General features: G+C 44.6%; 1 protein-coding gene across 1 annotated transcript in view; it reads left to right on the plus strand.

The window, feature by feature from the left end:
- DNAH10 (dynein axonemal heavy chain 10) overlaps positions 1 to 14610 on the plus strand; it is a 129792-nt gene that overhangs the window by 65605 nt on the left and 49577 nt on the right. Inside the window, exons 34-43 of the mRNA XM_088019638.1 lie at positions 252 to 404; positions 2296 to 2484; positions 4233 to 4379; positions 4945 to 5136; positions 6672 to 6790; positions 9214 to 9372; positions 10384 to 10519; positions 11680 to 11802; positions 13251 to 13385; positions 13690 to 13906. Of these exons, the coding sequence (XP_087875764.1) occupies positions 252 to 404; positions 2296 to 2484; positions 4233 to 4379; positions 4945 to 5136; positions 6672 to 6790; positions 9214 to 9372; positions 10384 to 10519; positions 11680 to 11802; positions 13251 to 13385; positions 13690 to 13906 (1570 nt within the window). The remainder of the gene's footprint in view (positions 1 to 251; positions 405 to 2295; positions 2485 to 4232; positions 4380 to 4944; positions 5137 to 6671; positions 6791 to 9213; positions 9373 to 10383; positions 10520 to 11679; positions 11803 to 13250; positions 13386 to 13689; positions 13907 to 14610) is intronic.

The raw sequence follows: 14610 nt of genomic DNA on the forward strand, positions 1-14610 counted from the left end.
TTTCAAGAGAAGCCAGAGCTCTGGAGTTTTCCATGAAAATCCTTAATCTGTAAACTCCTGTGAATAGGACAGGTGGCCCAGGAGGGTCCTGGAAGTCTTGCCAGAAAGATCCATTAGTGGGGCAGTTGGCCCGCTGCCTCTACCAACCTGATGTTCACTGTTTTAATTTAAGGAATCTATCTGTAAATGTATCGCGTGAGATTTTAAAGATAAAAATTGCCCTTGTGCTTTTTTTTTTTCTTTTATGCTAGGCCATGGGAAAGATTTTCTCTGGCCTCGCCCAGTGTGGGGCTTGGGGCTGCTTTGATGAGTTCAATCGAATCGATGCCTCTGTGCTGTCAGTCATCTCCTCTCAGATTCAGACGATCCGAAATGCTCTGATCCATCAGCTAACCACGTTCCAGGTGAGCGTGAGTGTGCAGCCTGACCCGATCACATTCTCCAGGGTGGAAGCTTTGCCGCGTGACTTTAGAAACATCAGATGAAGATTCGACAGACTTTTGCTTTCAAATTGAGATGGTTGGGTTTCCCCCAAATTATCAGCATCTTTGAGAATTAGGAACTGCAATATTCTAGAACTTCGAACGAATTCCAGATGTCGAAGTAGTAGCTACCGATGGGTAAGGCAGTGTTCTCAAGTAAGTGATGGACAGAGCCCCCGTTAAAGAAAAAATATATTCTTGGTCACTTCCCAAGTTTGAGAAAAAGCAGCCTTCAAGATTAATGGTCCAATCAAAATGTCTTTCAATAGATATTATCACACAAACACAAAATTTTGCGTTCCTACCTCGTCAAGTTAGAGGATTTTTAAGGTTGTTTGTTATCAAAACGAAAAGGCAGATTTGAAAAATTTTTGAGCATCCACTGATCTCTGCCCATCCAAGGATGTATTTGTAGACCTGAGTTGATAAGTCTGTATCAAGTTACAGCTGATGAGGCTGGATCAGAATTTGGAGAAACATGATCTTATTACATAATTTAGCCCAGAAGTGGGTTCTCTGACCAAAGGGACCAGAGTGGCTGGGCCAAGTCCCTGCACCAGGCCCCCTGGGATCCTAATGTGCTCCGCTGTTCCCCCCTGTGACCCTGTGTTCCCAGCATTCTGTAATCTGCATGCCGCTCGCCCTGCAGACACACCAGGCTCTGTCACACCACACGTGTTCCTGTCTGCCTGGAATTGTCCTTCCTTCCTTTGTGCCCGAAAACTCCTATATATCATCCAAGGTCCTACAGAGCCTCATCAAGAAGTTCAGGGCACAGATGTGGTTGGGCTGGTGAGGATTCGCTTGTGGGTACTTCTGTGGCCCTGGCATCCCGCGTGATTTTCTCCCAGACCTCAGTGAGGCTGTCAAGAGATTATGTAAACTCGATCCTGTTAAACATTTTTAGGATTCCCATAAAGGCTTTGGATGCATTTTCTTTTAATTGGTTCTTCTGAAATATTTTGGGTCCAAGCTTACTGCTTCTGAGGGAGGGAAATTGAACCTGAAGTGCATTCAGGTTTCTAGAACCTGTGGGTTGTTTTTTTTTTTTTTTTAAAGGTTTTATTTATTTATTTGTCAGAGAGAGAGCACAAGCAGAGGGAGTCACAGGCAGAGGGAGAAGCAGGCTCCCTGCCGAGCAAGGAGCCCGATGTGGGGCTCGATCCCAGGACCCTGGGATCATGACCTGAGCCGAAGGCAGTCGCTTAACCGACTGAGCCACCCAGGCGCCCCCAGAACCTGTGTTTTTAAGAGCAGGCCTGTCTGTCCAGAAGGCAGTCTGGGCCCCACAGGGATATCGGGGAGTGGGTGAGGGCGGGCTCAGCGTGGGCTTGGGAGACAAGACAGTGGCTTCCTTCCTCGGGGCTCCATCAGCTCCTGAGGCAATCTGTGCTTCATAAAAACACGGTTTTCTGTCTTTTGTCTACCTGGTGGACCAGTGAAAGAAATAAAATAGTAAAATCTTAGAGAAAAAAGTTGAAACAGGTGAAACTGGACCGGAGGCTAGAGAAACTCAAAGTAGAGGGGCATCTGGGGCGTCCTCAGACTGCACTCCTTCCCAGCTTCGGCCACTTCTCAAGTGTGCAGACTCTGGGTTCGGATCAGGGTTGGGCGGAGGTCAAGGCTTGCCGCCTAGAACACTCAGGTCATGAGCACGAGGACTCTAGGTTTAATGCCCGGAGACGGAAGAGAGTGAAGGGTGGCCTCTGCCTTATTGCCGTGAAGACAGACGGTCCCACGGCTCTCCCAGCCCCCTGTCCCCGGCGGTGGGCCTGCTGGCCTTGTAACCCTCTTCGTTTCCTATCATCCCCAGTTTGAAGGGCAGGAGATCTCGCTGGACTCGAGAATGGGCATCTTCATCACCATGAACCCAGGCTACGCGGGCCGCACGGAGCTGCCGGAGTCGGTGAAGGCCCTCTTCAGGCCCGTGGTGGTGATCGTGCCCGACCTACAGCAGATCTGCGAGATCATGCTCTTCTCGGAGGGCTTCCTCTGGGCCAGGGTGAGGCCTTGCTAGCGCCCAGCCCAGCCACCCCAGAACCCTGGCTCCACTCTCAGACGGGGCACTTGGGAAGTCCGCATTCTGTGTGGCTTAATTTTTTATTTTTATGTTTATTTTTATATTTATTTATTTTGCTTTGTCTCTCTCCTCCTCCTGTCTCTTTTTAAAATTGTAAGTCTTATTTTTGAATAATTTGACTCACAAGAAGTGACCAAAATGGTGCAGAGTTCCCCACGCCCCTCCCTCAGCGATGACATCTTATACCCCGCAAGGCAGGTTGTCAAAACTGGGAAAGAGACGAGGGCACCGTGCTGTTAGCTCAGGTACAAGCTCTACCTGGATTCCATCAGGCTTTACACCCTCTCTCTCTGTGGTATGTATGTAGACTTCTAGAACATTTTGTCGTGTGTGTGGCATAACCAGCGCCACAATCAGGATACAGAACTGGGCAATCAGCACAAAGAAAGTCCCTCCTGTCATCCCCTGGTAACACACCCTCCGCCCAGCGCTGACTCCTGGCAACCACCTTTCATTCTCTGTCGTGACAATCGGTCACTTCGAGAATGTTCTCTGCGTGGAATCATACGTATGTAACCCTCTTTGATGGGCTTCTTTCACTTAGCCTCATACCGTGAGAATATGTGGCTTTAAAACACACGCACACAAACACACATGCACACAATCTCCTTCATCATCTTTTATTTTTTTTAAAAGATTTTATTTATTTATTTGACAGAGAGAGACAGTGAGAATAGGAACACAAGCAGGGGGAGTGGAAGAGGGAGAAGCAGGCTTCCCGCTGGACAGGGAGCCCGATGTGGGGCTCGATCCCAGGACCCTGGGATCATGACCTGAGCCGAAGGCAGATGCTTAACGACTGAGCCACCCAGGCGCCCTATCATCTTTTAAAATAGGTATAAAAAAAGTATGCACCTGTATTTCCCCAGAAGCTTCTGGAAAATGTGCAAAATAGCAAATACTTTCAACACAAAGGGTTGTGAGGTTTCTTTTGTGTAATTTTTTTTAAAAAGGCTCTTACTGCCGCATGTTGTCCGAATTTTGAACAGGAGTGTTGGGATCTCTGGCTCTTAGTCCCCGCGCCCTCCTTAGGGAGCAGCAGGCTTTGAATACTTGAGGTAGTCGTCTACGTCAGTGGCTACATCGGTAGTCTATGAGTGGCTGACTCGTCTTGAAAAATGAGTTACAGGAGAAGCTTTTTATTTTTATAAAAAAGATTTTATTTATTAGAGAGAGAGCATGCGTGAGCATGAGTTGAGGGGAGGGACAGAGGGAAAAGGGAGAAGCAGACTTCTTACTGAGCAGGGAGCCCGACGCGGGCCTCGATCCCAGGACCCTGAGATCATGACCTGAGCTGAAGGCAGACGCTTAACGACTGAGCCACCCAGGCGCCCCCAGGAGATTTAATAATAGGTTCAGGTCCAAATAAACAGGAAGCATATCTTCAGAGTGTGATCGTTAGGGTTTAAAAAGTTGGACGGGTTCTGTTTAAGCTGGTGAAGATCTTCCTCAACTTTCAAAGACGGTCCTCAAAGTTTGGTAAGACCTGCGTTCTCTGAAATTAGTGCCTAATTTGTCATCGTTGAAAATGAAGGCCCCACCTTAAGGTGTTGCTCTTAGAGGCAATGTTCCATCTGAACACCTTTATGTCCATTTTCTTTGTAGAATGATGTCCTGTTGCTTTCGGGTCATTTTCTTTCTTTGCTTTTCATTGTCTTTGATCACAAAAGACCCTGGCCAAAAAGATGACCGTCCTTTATAAGCTGGCCCGGGAGCAACTCTCCAAGCAACATCACTACGATTTTGGACTGAGAGCCCTGAAGTCCGTGTTGGTAATGGCTGGAGAGCTGAAGAGAGGCTCTTCTGATCTTAGAGAGGTAGGGGGCCGTGCACGCGGCCGTCCTCCGGGGCTTCCTCCAGTTCTCCTGCACCGAACAAACACTGGGGTGAGAAGGTGGGCTACATACAGTATGGTCCCCACTGGAAAGTTTTAGTCTTCGCTGTCACCTCATTTGGTTGCTGGCCTTGAGTCTCTTATTATTTATTATTATTATTTTTTTCTGATTTGACTAATTATCATAGGCCAAGTTGAAGGTCTTCACAGCACCAAAGTGTCTGATGCTTCAGTGGTAATAATCCATAATTGCAGGAAGGTGGGGTGGAGGGGTGGGGACAAACCCCGTTCTCAGGAAGACATGAGCATAAGTTTGGGGTATTTTTTTCTGCTTTGCAATAAAAGCATGGGACTTCCTCTAAAGCAGACATCAGTCATTGCTGTTCTGTGGGCAGCAGGCTCCTATGTTTCTCTAGCGACTACACTTGCAGTGCTGTAGGTCTTATATTTTATATACAATTTCATTTTACATTTCGTAAGTGGATTTCTAGACTAGTCCCTGGGTCTTTCGGAAATATCTTTGAAGACGTCTCTTCCGTTCCATCCAGGATGTGGTGCTGATGAGGGCCCTTCGAGACATGAATCTGCCCAAGTTCGTATTTGAGGATGTCCCTCTTTTCCTTGGTTTGATTTCTGACCTGTTTCCTGGACTAGACTGCCCGCGCGTCCGCTACCCTGATTTTAACGATGCTGTGGAGCAGGTGCTGGAGGAGAGTGGCTACACTGTCTTGCCTGTCCAGGTGAGATGGTGTGCAGATGAGTCCACAGGCGGCGTCTGGGTCCTTTCCATTTGAAAAAAATTAAATGTGGTAAAACACACCTAACATTTACCATCTTAAGCATTTTTCTCTTTTTTTTTTTTATTGTGGTGAAGTACCCATAAGAAAAATTTCCATCTTACCCATTTTTCACATAGTTTATCAGTGTTAGGTATATTCGTATTGCTGTGAAACAGATCTCCAGATCTCCATCCTGCAAAACTGACACTCTGTCCCCATTAACCAACAACTCCCCCTCCCCAGTCCCTGGCACCCACCCTTTCTGTCTCCATGAATCTGACTCCTCAGGGGAGCTCATGTAAGTGGCATCTTGCGGAATTCGTCCTTTTGTGACTGGCTTCTTTCGCTCGGCGTGTTCTCATGGTTCATCCATGGTGTGGCAGGTGTCAGAGTCACCTTCCTTTTTGAGGCCGAGTCCTATTCCATGGTATGTGCATACCCCCCTCCAGGTGTTTTTGGTATAATGTGGTAAGTATTTCGTTTTGGGGTCCCACCATCTCATGTTCTCTCTCCACCCCAAACTTTTTCTTTTTGCCAGAGTCACACTTACAAAAAAAATTAAATTAGATGTTACCAATAAGATTTTGATCGTCTGAAGTCTGTAAGGTTGTATATGTTGTCGGGAAGCCATAAATTATCGCCAGAGTGTTCTGCTGAGGGTCTAAATGCCTAAGGCTGCAGGACCGGAGTGGCCGCCTCTGGTCAGGCTGTCTCAGGGCGTCAGGCTCCCCAGAGGCCGCGGGCTGCGGCAGCAGGTACCAGCCACAGATGACAGAGCTTTCTTCACCCTTCCTGACCTGGACGTTTTCTCTTGGATGTGGTTGTTTAGGAAGGGAATGTGAAATGGCGTAGCAGCTATGGAGAAATAGTCTAGCAGTTGCCCCAAGATGTTAGCCATAGAGCTACCGTACGCCCCGGAATCCCACTTCTGTGTGCCTACCCAGGGGAAATGAGAACGGAGGTCCATGTAAGAACTTTCACACAAACGTTCGTAGCACCATTATTCGTAAGAGCCCAGAAACAGAAACAGTGCAAGTGTTCCTCCATGGGTGAATAAACCCGATGCAATCTATCCACACAGTGGACTAGTACTCAGCCACAAACAAGAAGTCAGTCCTGACCCACGCTGCAACGTGCGTGAACCGTGAGAACATGCGAAGTGAGAGTAGCCAGACACGAAGGCCTGCATACACCGTGTGACTCCGTTTATGTCATTCCCTTTATGTACGGACAGTGGGCCGGTCCACGGAGACAGAAAGCCGATGAGCGGTGCCAGCGGCTGGGGGTGGGGCTGGGAAGAGGGGATGAATGAATGCAGAGTTTTGGGGGTGGTGAAAGTGTCCTAAAATTGAACGTGGTAATGCTGCACATAGTAAGACCCAGGGAACTGCACACTTAAGTGGGTGAATTGTGTGGTATGTGATTATAACTCAACAAAGCTGTTTAAAAAAAAAAAAAAGGTGTGTTTACTCCTGCTGCCAATCGTTGCCCCACAGGTGGATAAAGTGGTTCAGATGTTCGAGACCATGTTAACCCGCCACACGACCATGGTGGTGGGGCCCACCGGAGGGGGCAAGTCCGTGGTCATTAATGCTCTGTGTCAGGCCCAGACCAAGTGAGTATGACCCCGAGGGGAGGGCCTGGTTGCCAGGGTGGTGTCCCGGTCAGGTTGGTGGTGGTATCACCTAACCCCACTTTGCTTTCTCAATTCCTGGGAGGTAAAATTTGTCTTAACACACTGCCTTTTAGAAAAATTTTTATTTATTTATTTAATGTATTTAGAGAGTTGGGGGAGGGGGAGACAGAATCTCAAGCAGACTGGTGCTGAGCGTGGACCCTGATGTGGGGCTTGATCTCACGACTCTGAGATCATGACCTGAGCCGAAATCAAGTCAGATGCTTAACTGACCAAGCCACCCAGGTGCTCCAAACACTGCATTTTTTTTTTTAATTACGAAAGCAAAAAGTTCATTCATGTTTGAAACTACATATTTTTAATCCAGGTGTAATCCAGTTAGAAAGGATCACAAAACATTTTTAATACATTGGACGTATGGCCACCAATTATTTTCATGACCCAATCATCTTCAGAATTGCATACAATACAAAAAGAGAGAAGGGGGGACCCATTACATAGGGTCAATATTCAGTCCTGAATACTGAAATCTGAACACATCAGTGTCCTAAACACCGTGTTAGACTCAGAGCGTCTCTACTTGTTTCATTGCTGATTTGCTAGTTTAGAAGGCAAAACAGTGACCCTTTCGTGCATCAGACCGTGACTAGGTTTATATGTGAGAGGAGTGTTTCACAAACAGCCTTATAAGGATCTTTTGAAAATTAACTTGTTAAGTTGTGTTTTCTTGGTGTTCAGGTTGCTCCTTCCAAGTAAATCAGGACACTCACCATTATGCAATACTATTATGGTATCAGAGTGGCCAAAAACAGAGTGTCATCTCTCCAAAGGCCTTATTATCACCAGCCCAGTGGGAACATTGCTGCTCCAAGGGAAAGAGACCTCACACTCCTAATACAGAATATTCTGAAGACCTGTAGTGAGCTCTAGTGCCTATCCTTATACTGAGATGGGTTTTCTGACTTCTCACTTTTCTCTTAAGCAAGAACTAGCTTCCAGAAAGACTTTACTGCATGCTAATATTCCAGCAAAAATCTAAATCAAGCCTTATAATCTTTGTGACTAACATTTCTAGATAGTCTATAAAGCTAATGAATAAGAGACTGTCATTTTTTTTTCTTATTTCTTCTTACGTTTCTTATGAGAAAACCAGTGGACAGTGGCTTACTGATTTTAAATGGGTGTGACATAGCCATCCTGCCTTTTATTCTTTTTTTTTTTTTTAATATTTTGTTCATGAGAGACAGAGAGAGAGAGGCAGAGGGAGAAGCAGGCTCCCTGCTGAGCAGGGAGCCTGATGTGGGGCTCGACCCCAGGACCCTGAGTACATGACCTGAGCCAAAGGCAGATGCTTAACCCTGAGATCATGACCTGAGCCGTCCAGGTACCCCTGCCTTTTATTCTTTAATTAATTCATCGTAGGTAGTTGATAGAACTATCATTTACTTGTGTGTATATGCATGTCACCATTATTTTTATTTACTTATTTAGTTAATTATGAACTACTGTTTGTGTGAAGTCTGGTTTTCTGTAGATGAATTAATCCCATGATGTTACAGGAATTTACAGGCATTATGGTGGCAAATGCCCTGTCTACACGATTTATAAAGTCAGCAACACAGAGCAGATATCCTGTAAATATGAGGGATTGAACATTAGTAGTCCAAGGGTGTGTTATGTTGTCTTGGATGACTATTATCTCCTATAAACTAATCATGAAATATTTACATAAGTTGTCATAGGCATGAACATGTAACTTAGCTTCTTTTTAAAAATTTTTTATTGTTATGTTAATCACCATACATTACATCATTAGTTCTTGATGTAGTGTTCCATGCTTCATTGTTTGTGCATAACACCCAGTGCTCCACGCAGAACGTGCCCTCTTTAATACCCATCGCCAGGCTAACCCATCCCCCCCTACCCCCCTCCCCTCTAGAACCCTCAGTGTGTTTTTCAGAGTCCATCATCTCTCATGGTTCGTCTCCCCCTCCGACTTACTCCCCTTCATTCTTCCCTTCCTGCTATCTTCTTCTTTTTCTTTTTTCTTAACGTAACTTAGCTTCTTGATGCCCTCAAAAGGCAAAGCTGTGTTTTTAGTTCAGACCTTACTTGTGTTGGGGCCACATTTTCGGTGAAACGTGGTTCCCTTGCATTTAGTGTAAGCCATTAACAGTAAGTGGGAAGCCCAGGGGAGAGTTTGTGTGGGTTGTGTTGTATTTTATTTTATTTAAATTCGATTAGCCAGCATATAGTAGTACATCATTAGTTTCAGATGTGTGGATTGCCTTTTAATTCTGGATTGGATCTAAAACATCAAATCCCCACACAGGTGGCCCAGACTGTTTTCCTAATGCGTTTAGGCCACCTGGCCCACAGCTGAAGCCTCTCCTTTGATTTAGGCTTGGGCTGATGACAAAGTTGTATATCCTGAATCCCAAAGCCATGAGTGTCATAGAGCTCTATGGCATCCTGGACCCCACTACCCGAGACTGGACAGATGGGGTGCTGTCAAACATCTTCAGGGAGATCAACAGGCCAACGGATAAGAAGGAGCGAAAGTGAGTACCTTTGTGAGTAGGAGAGAGCCTGGGTTAGTTCATGTTAATTATCTAAATGTTGTGGGTAAAAAAGACAATGTACAGTGTTGCAGTTTCATGCGTGGATGCCCACAGACTTAGAGTCAGATGTTGAGGGCCCTGTTCACAAAGTACCGGGGGGGATCTTAGGTCTCTATGTGTTATCTCTGTCTCCTTGACTGTGAGGATACATTGAAGAACGGCCCACCTGGATAATCTTAAGATGCTGTCATCTAAAACATCAAGGAGATCTTTAATTACATCAGCAAAGACCCCCCCTCTTCCCCCCCAAATAAGGTCTCATCACAAGTTCTGGATGGACATGTCTTTTGGGGGGCCACCATTCAACCCATTGCACATGGCTATATGAAATATTTCCCTTTTCTCTTAACCTTACCATGAGAAAACTCGGTGTCAAAACCAGTGATAAATAGCCATTGCTATTCAGTCTCAGTTTCAAGAAAAAAATGAGATCGTGGTACTCTCTTGTCTCCATGGACAGCTGCTACTGAGCTTCTGCAGATTGTTCCCATGCCAGAATGCAGGTCTGTGTTATCAGCCCTCCAGTTTGCAAGAGAAGCAAGACATCCAGATTTTTGTGTGAAGTTTCTTAATTCTTCAATGTTGCTGACTCAGTTTTTGTAAGATTATTTATCTGAGGGAGAGAGAGAGTGCACGAGTGGAGGGGCAGAGGGAGAGAATCCCCAAGCCAAAGTGGTGAGCACCGAGGCCAAAGTGGGACCTGAGCCCATGACCCGTGAGATCATGACCTGAGCAGAAACCAAAAGTTGGACGCTCAACTGAACAAGCCACCCAGGGGTCTGGACTCAATTTTTATGTTGTTGTTGTTTTTTCCCCATTTGATTTTATGGGTCAAAGCTCTGGACCAAGTTGGGTGCTCTGTCACAGGTCCTGGAGACAAAACTCCCAAGAAAAAGACATCAGCATGAATGGGGAGGTTCCATAGGAAAGCTTGGCTTTTCTTTGCTACAGGTATATTTTATTTGATGGTGATGTGGATGCTCTGTGGGTGGAAAACATGAATTCTGTGATGGATGACAACAAGCTGTTGACGTTGGCCAATGGTGAGCGCATTCGGCTTCAAGCACACTGTGCTCTGCTCTTTGAGGCAAGTAGTGATGAAAAATAATTTTTAATACATCTTTTAATTAAAAGTTTAAATGTTCATTAAATTGCTAGTAAATATAGATGACTAAAGAAAACCCAAACAATGCAGAAGAGTTTTTGAGTACAACTCAGTACTCCCCCTCCTCCTCATATCCCTCTTTATTGAATCCCAGAAGTAACAACTTTTCACTCTTGCATTATTTCTTCTGTTCATTGTCCTAGTTTCAGCAAATAACACACTTAGCATGCTATTCCTTCCTTTATCAGGTTTACATGGTGTCTATGCTATGACTGCTATGAAAGTGGGAGTTCATCCCTCATGCCACTAGCTTATTCCCCTCCTCAGAATACTATGTTGCTAAATCAGTTAAATCAGTAAACAGTATTTGCATTATTATGAGTATGGAAATATTTACTGTAGAGCCAACTAGTATCCTGTTGTTATGTTTACTTTCTTTTAGAGCCCTTATTTTAAATCTGGAGTTTGTAGTTGCCTTCTTTGTTCTCTCACAGTATTTGCCTTTAACTTTTCTTCATTTGTGTGAAATTTTCAAACTTCCCGTCATATCTTTTGAACCTGTGTCACAGTGGTGGCCCTGAGACTTGCTTTCACTTTGGCTTAATGTCAATGCTGTTTTTAGCTTGGCCTGCAAAATTTGTTGATGCAAGAATATTTGTGCATATCGTTCTTATTGGTTGACTGAACTGTGTTTTTTCATAGAGAGATAAGTGTGTTAGATTGCTACTTTAGATGCATACATATTAAGTTTTATACTACTCAATCTCAACTATGTTTTTAAAAAATGAAGAAAAAAGACTGAGAGGAAAACACTCCAAAACAATGTTTGTTTCTTGGTGTTGGGATTTTGGATAACTTATTTTCTCCTCGATAGTTTTCTATTTTTGTCAGGTAGTCTAAAGTGTATTGATTTTCACATTAATTTATAGTAAAAGAAAACTTGAAAAGCTGCTACGTCAGAATGTATAATCTTCCCATGATAAACCTAAGTGTTCATTTAGAAGCCTCATGAAAGCTATGTTAATCTAGGTATGACGTGGGTTTTATGCAGTTGAAAAAACTTTACATAAAGCAAAGGCTTTTAAACATGCAGTCTAGTTGTTTGTAGCTGTAGACATGACTGATTTTCTTTATTTCTCCAGGTTGGAGATTTACAGTATGCCTCTCCTGCAACTGTGTCTCGATGTGGAATGGTTTATGTGGACCCTAAAAACTTGAAATATCAACCATTCTGGAAAAAATGGGTTAATGAAATACAAAACAAGGTGGAAATTATTTCTAAAATGAACTTAAAAGTTATTAGTACTAGTGGTTAGTTGGATAAACATAATCCGGAGGGATGTTTGTAGTTAAAGCCTTGACCTTGATCTATGATCTTAAGCACTTAGTGTTATCAATAAATTGGATGAAAACATGGAAGATACACTTAGGAGATTTCCAGACAATTCCATAACTGATGGGATAGGTAATGATTTTGATAATCTAGATCAGGGGTTGACAATTTTTTCTGTAAAGGGATAGAGAGTAAATATTTTAAGGTCTGTGGGCCATATGGTTTCTTTTGCAACTACTGAACTATGCCATTGTGGCCTGAAAGCAGCCACTGTAGGTGAATGGGCATATCCATGTACCAATAAAACTTTATTTACAAAAACAGGTGGTGGGCCAGGTTTGGCTTCCGGGTTGTAGTTGGCCATTCCTGGTCCAGCCAGGCCCAGCTATTAGAGAGACTTGTCTCTAGAGGGCCTGGGCCCAGCTTTTGCTTAATTGGATGAATGTTGTGTGTGAAGGACCTGGCTTGTCACGTAATTGAAGTTCTGATGGTTTTAGTTAACTTCAAACTCTGTCGTGTGTTACGTGGCTGCTAAAACATGTATCACTGTAACAAAAGGCTTCATAAAAAAGTGCAGAGTGGGAGCCTGGGTGGCTCAGTCAAGCGTCTGCCTTTGGCTCAGGTCATGATCCCAGGGTCCTGGGATGGAGCCCCACATCAGGCTCCCTGCTCAGCGGGGAGTCTGCTTCTCCCTCTGCCCCTCCCCCTGCTTGTGCTCTTGCTCTCTCTCAGATAAATAAATAAAATCTTTTTTTAAAAAAGTGCAGAGATAGGTGTGACAGTCATGTGAAGTTTGTGAGGCCCACACACGTGAAGGTTTGACCACACCCAAGACACCATGTCCATATTCTCAAAGTATCACTAGAAGGACTGTTAGGCTGATAGTGAATTGGAAACCAGGACATAATTATCCCACAGAAGAGAAGACCAAGGGGAACATGATAGGACCATGGGAAGCACTGTTGTAAGGGAGAGAGGGTTGTCTAAGGGCCCATGCAATCTCTGGTGGTCCTCAATGCCTTGATAGGGAGAGGGGCCTTCTGCTGCTTTGCACTCTTTGCAAGATGACTGTGGCCATGTTACTTGAATTCAAAGATAATCAGCCCCATTTCTGTCAAATGGGATCTGCTATCCTCCCTCCCTCCCCAGTGGTGGGGTAGACTCTATGGCAGTGAAATGAAATGCTTCACGATGAAAGTGCACTATAGAGGACAAATCTCTACAAATATAAGGCACTATTACCAGGATTTACTCACCTGCCAAATTTATCATTCATCAGAAGACCTTTCTTATCCCTCTTTTGCCAAGATAAGCTTTCCACTAGCTTCCATTTAAATAAAGGAATCCTTGAAAATGCAATGGAATTCTGCTCTTTTATAGGTAGAGCAGGGCAATTTAGAGAGTCTCTTTGAGAAATACGTGCCCTATCTCATCGATGTGATAGTGGAAGGGATAGTGGATGGAAGACAAGGCGAGAAGCTGAAGACAGTAGTCCCTCAGACAGACCTAAATATGGTAAGAAACTATCTCCGTTAGCAAAGAGAAATTCTTCCCTAAAGGTAGACCCACAGTCCAAGGGAAGCAGAGATGCTGGGGTGGGGGGAACTGTAACACTGCAGGGTACTGACAGGGAAGACACAGCTCTTCCTTCAGGGACCCTGTGCAGGACAAGACGCCAGGCTCCATCTGATTGAACCAATATGGTGGTCATAAATTCCCATCGCTCTGGGACCTGGGATCCCAGGATTTAGTACCGAACTGACCCTGGGGTGGGGGGAGGGCAATATATGGGCTGACTGGGGATTTTCCTGTGCACTAGGTAGCCCAGTTAACCAGGATGTTGGATGCACTACTAGAAGGAGAAATAGAGGACCCCGACCTGCTGGAGTGCTATTTCTTAGAAGCTCTGTACTGTTCTCTGGGTGCTTCTCTGCTCGAGGATGGAAGGATTAAATTTGATGAATGTATTAAACGCCTTGCTTCTTTGCCTTCTGCTGATACGGAAGGGGAATGGGCCAATCCCGGGGAATTGCCAAGTAAGAACTGAGTGCAACCTGTCTTCCTGCTCAGAATGCTTTTGGGGAGGTTTTTAGAGGAAGTGACCTTGCTTTTCCACGTGTTTGCCTATAGGGGTTTTGTGGCTCGTTTGCCTCTGTAGACAAACATGCAATGGTCAGAGCCCCTGGTGTATCCTCAGAAGTTCCGATGCATGAGCTGGAACCCCAGTGGCTTTTCGTGTTGACTCTAAATTTTTTTCCTCTGAGGTTAGGCACTTGCAGCCTTCCCTCTGTTTAAATTTTTAAAATTTGTCACACTTGGCCTGACTTTGAGTTTCTTCTCCTTTGGACTTACCTATTTTTTCTTTTTAAACTGCCTCTCTAAATTTCCACGACTTAATTCAGCTGCTGTCTTCCCGAGTATTTGCACAGAAGGCGATCAAGTGAGGATCGGTAGGTCATTCTTAGGAGATCATCATATTAAAGTTTTAGGTTTGTGTGTGAAAAAATGCGCATGCTCCAAGAACTATATTCGGTGAAAGCATACCTTTTTCAAGAACTATACATAACACTAAGATCCGTCCTTGTTTCTTGATGATATTTGAATATGACTTGGCCCGGAGACACCTTTCCGAGTCGTACTCTATCCTCATTACCTGGGGTGTTCTTTTGAAAGCATAAAGTAAAACGGTCTCAGGTCTTTCTAATGGAGACCACTGAGCAAATAAAAGATGTTTTTCAAG

This window comes from Eumetopias jubatus, unplaced genomic scaffold (genome assembly GCF_037043125.1).
Source record: "Eumetopias jubatus isolate StellerSeaLion01/CBP00866 unplaced genomic scaffold, mEumJub1_p1.0 scaffold_16, whole genome shotgun sequence".
Taxonomy (NCBI): domain Eukaryota; kingdom Metazoa; phylum Chordata; class Mammalia; order Carnivora; family Otariidae; genus Eumetopias; species Eumetopias jubatus.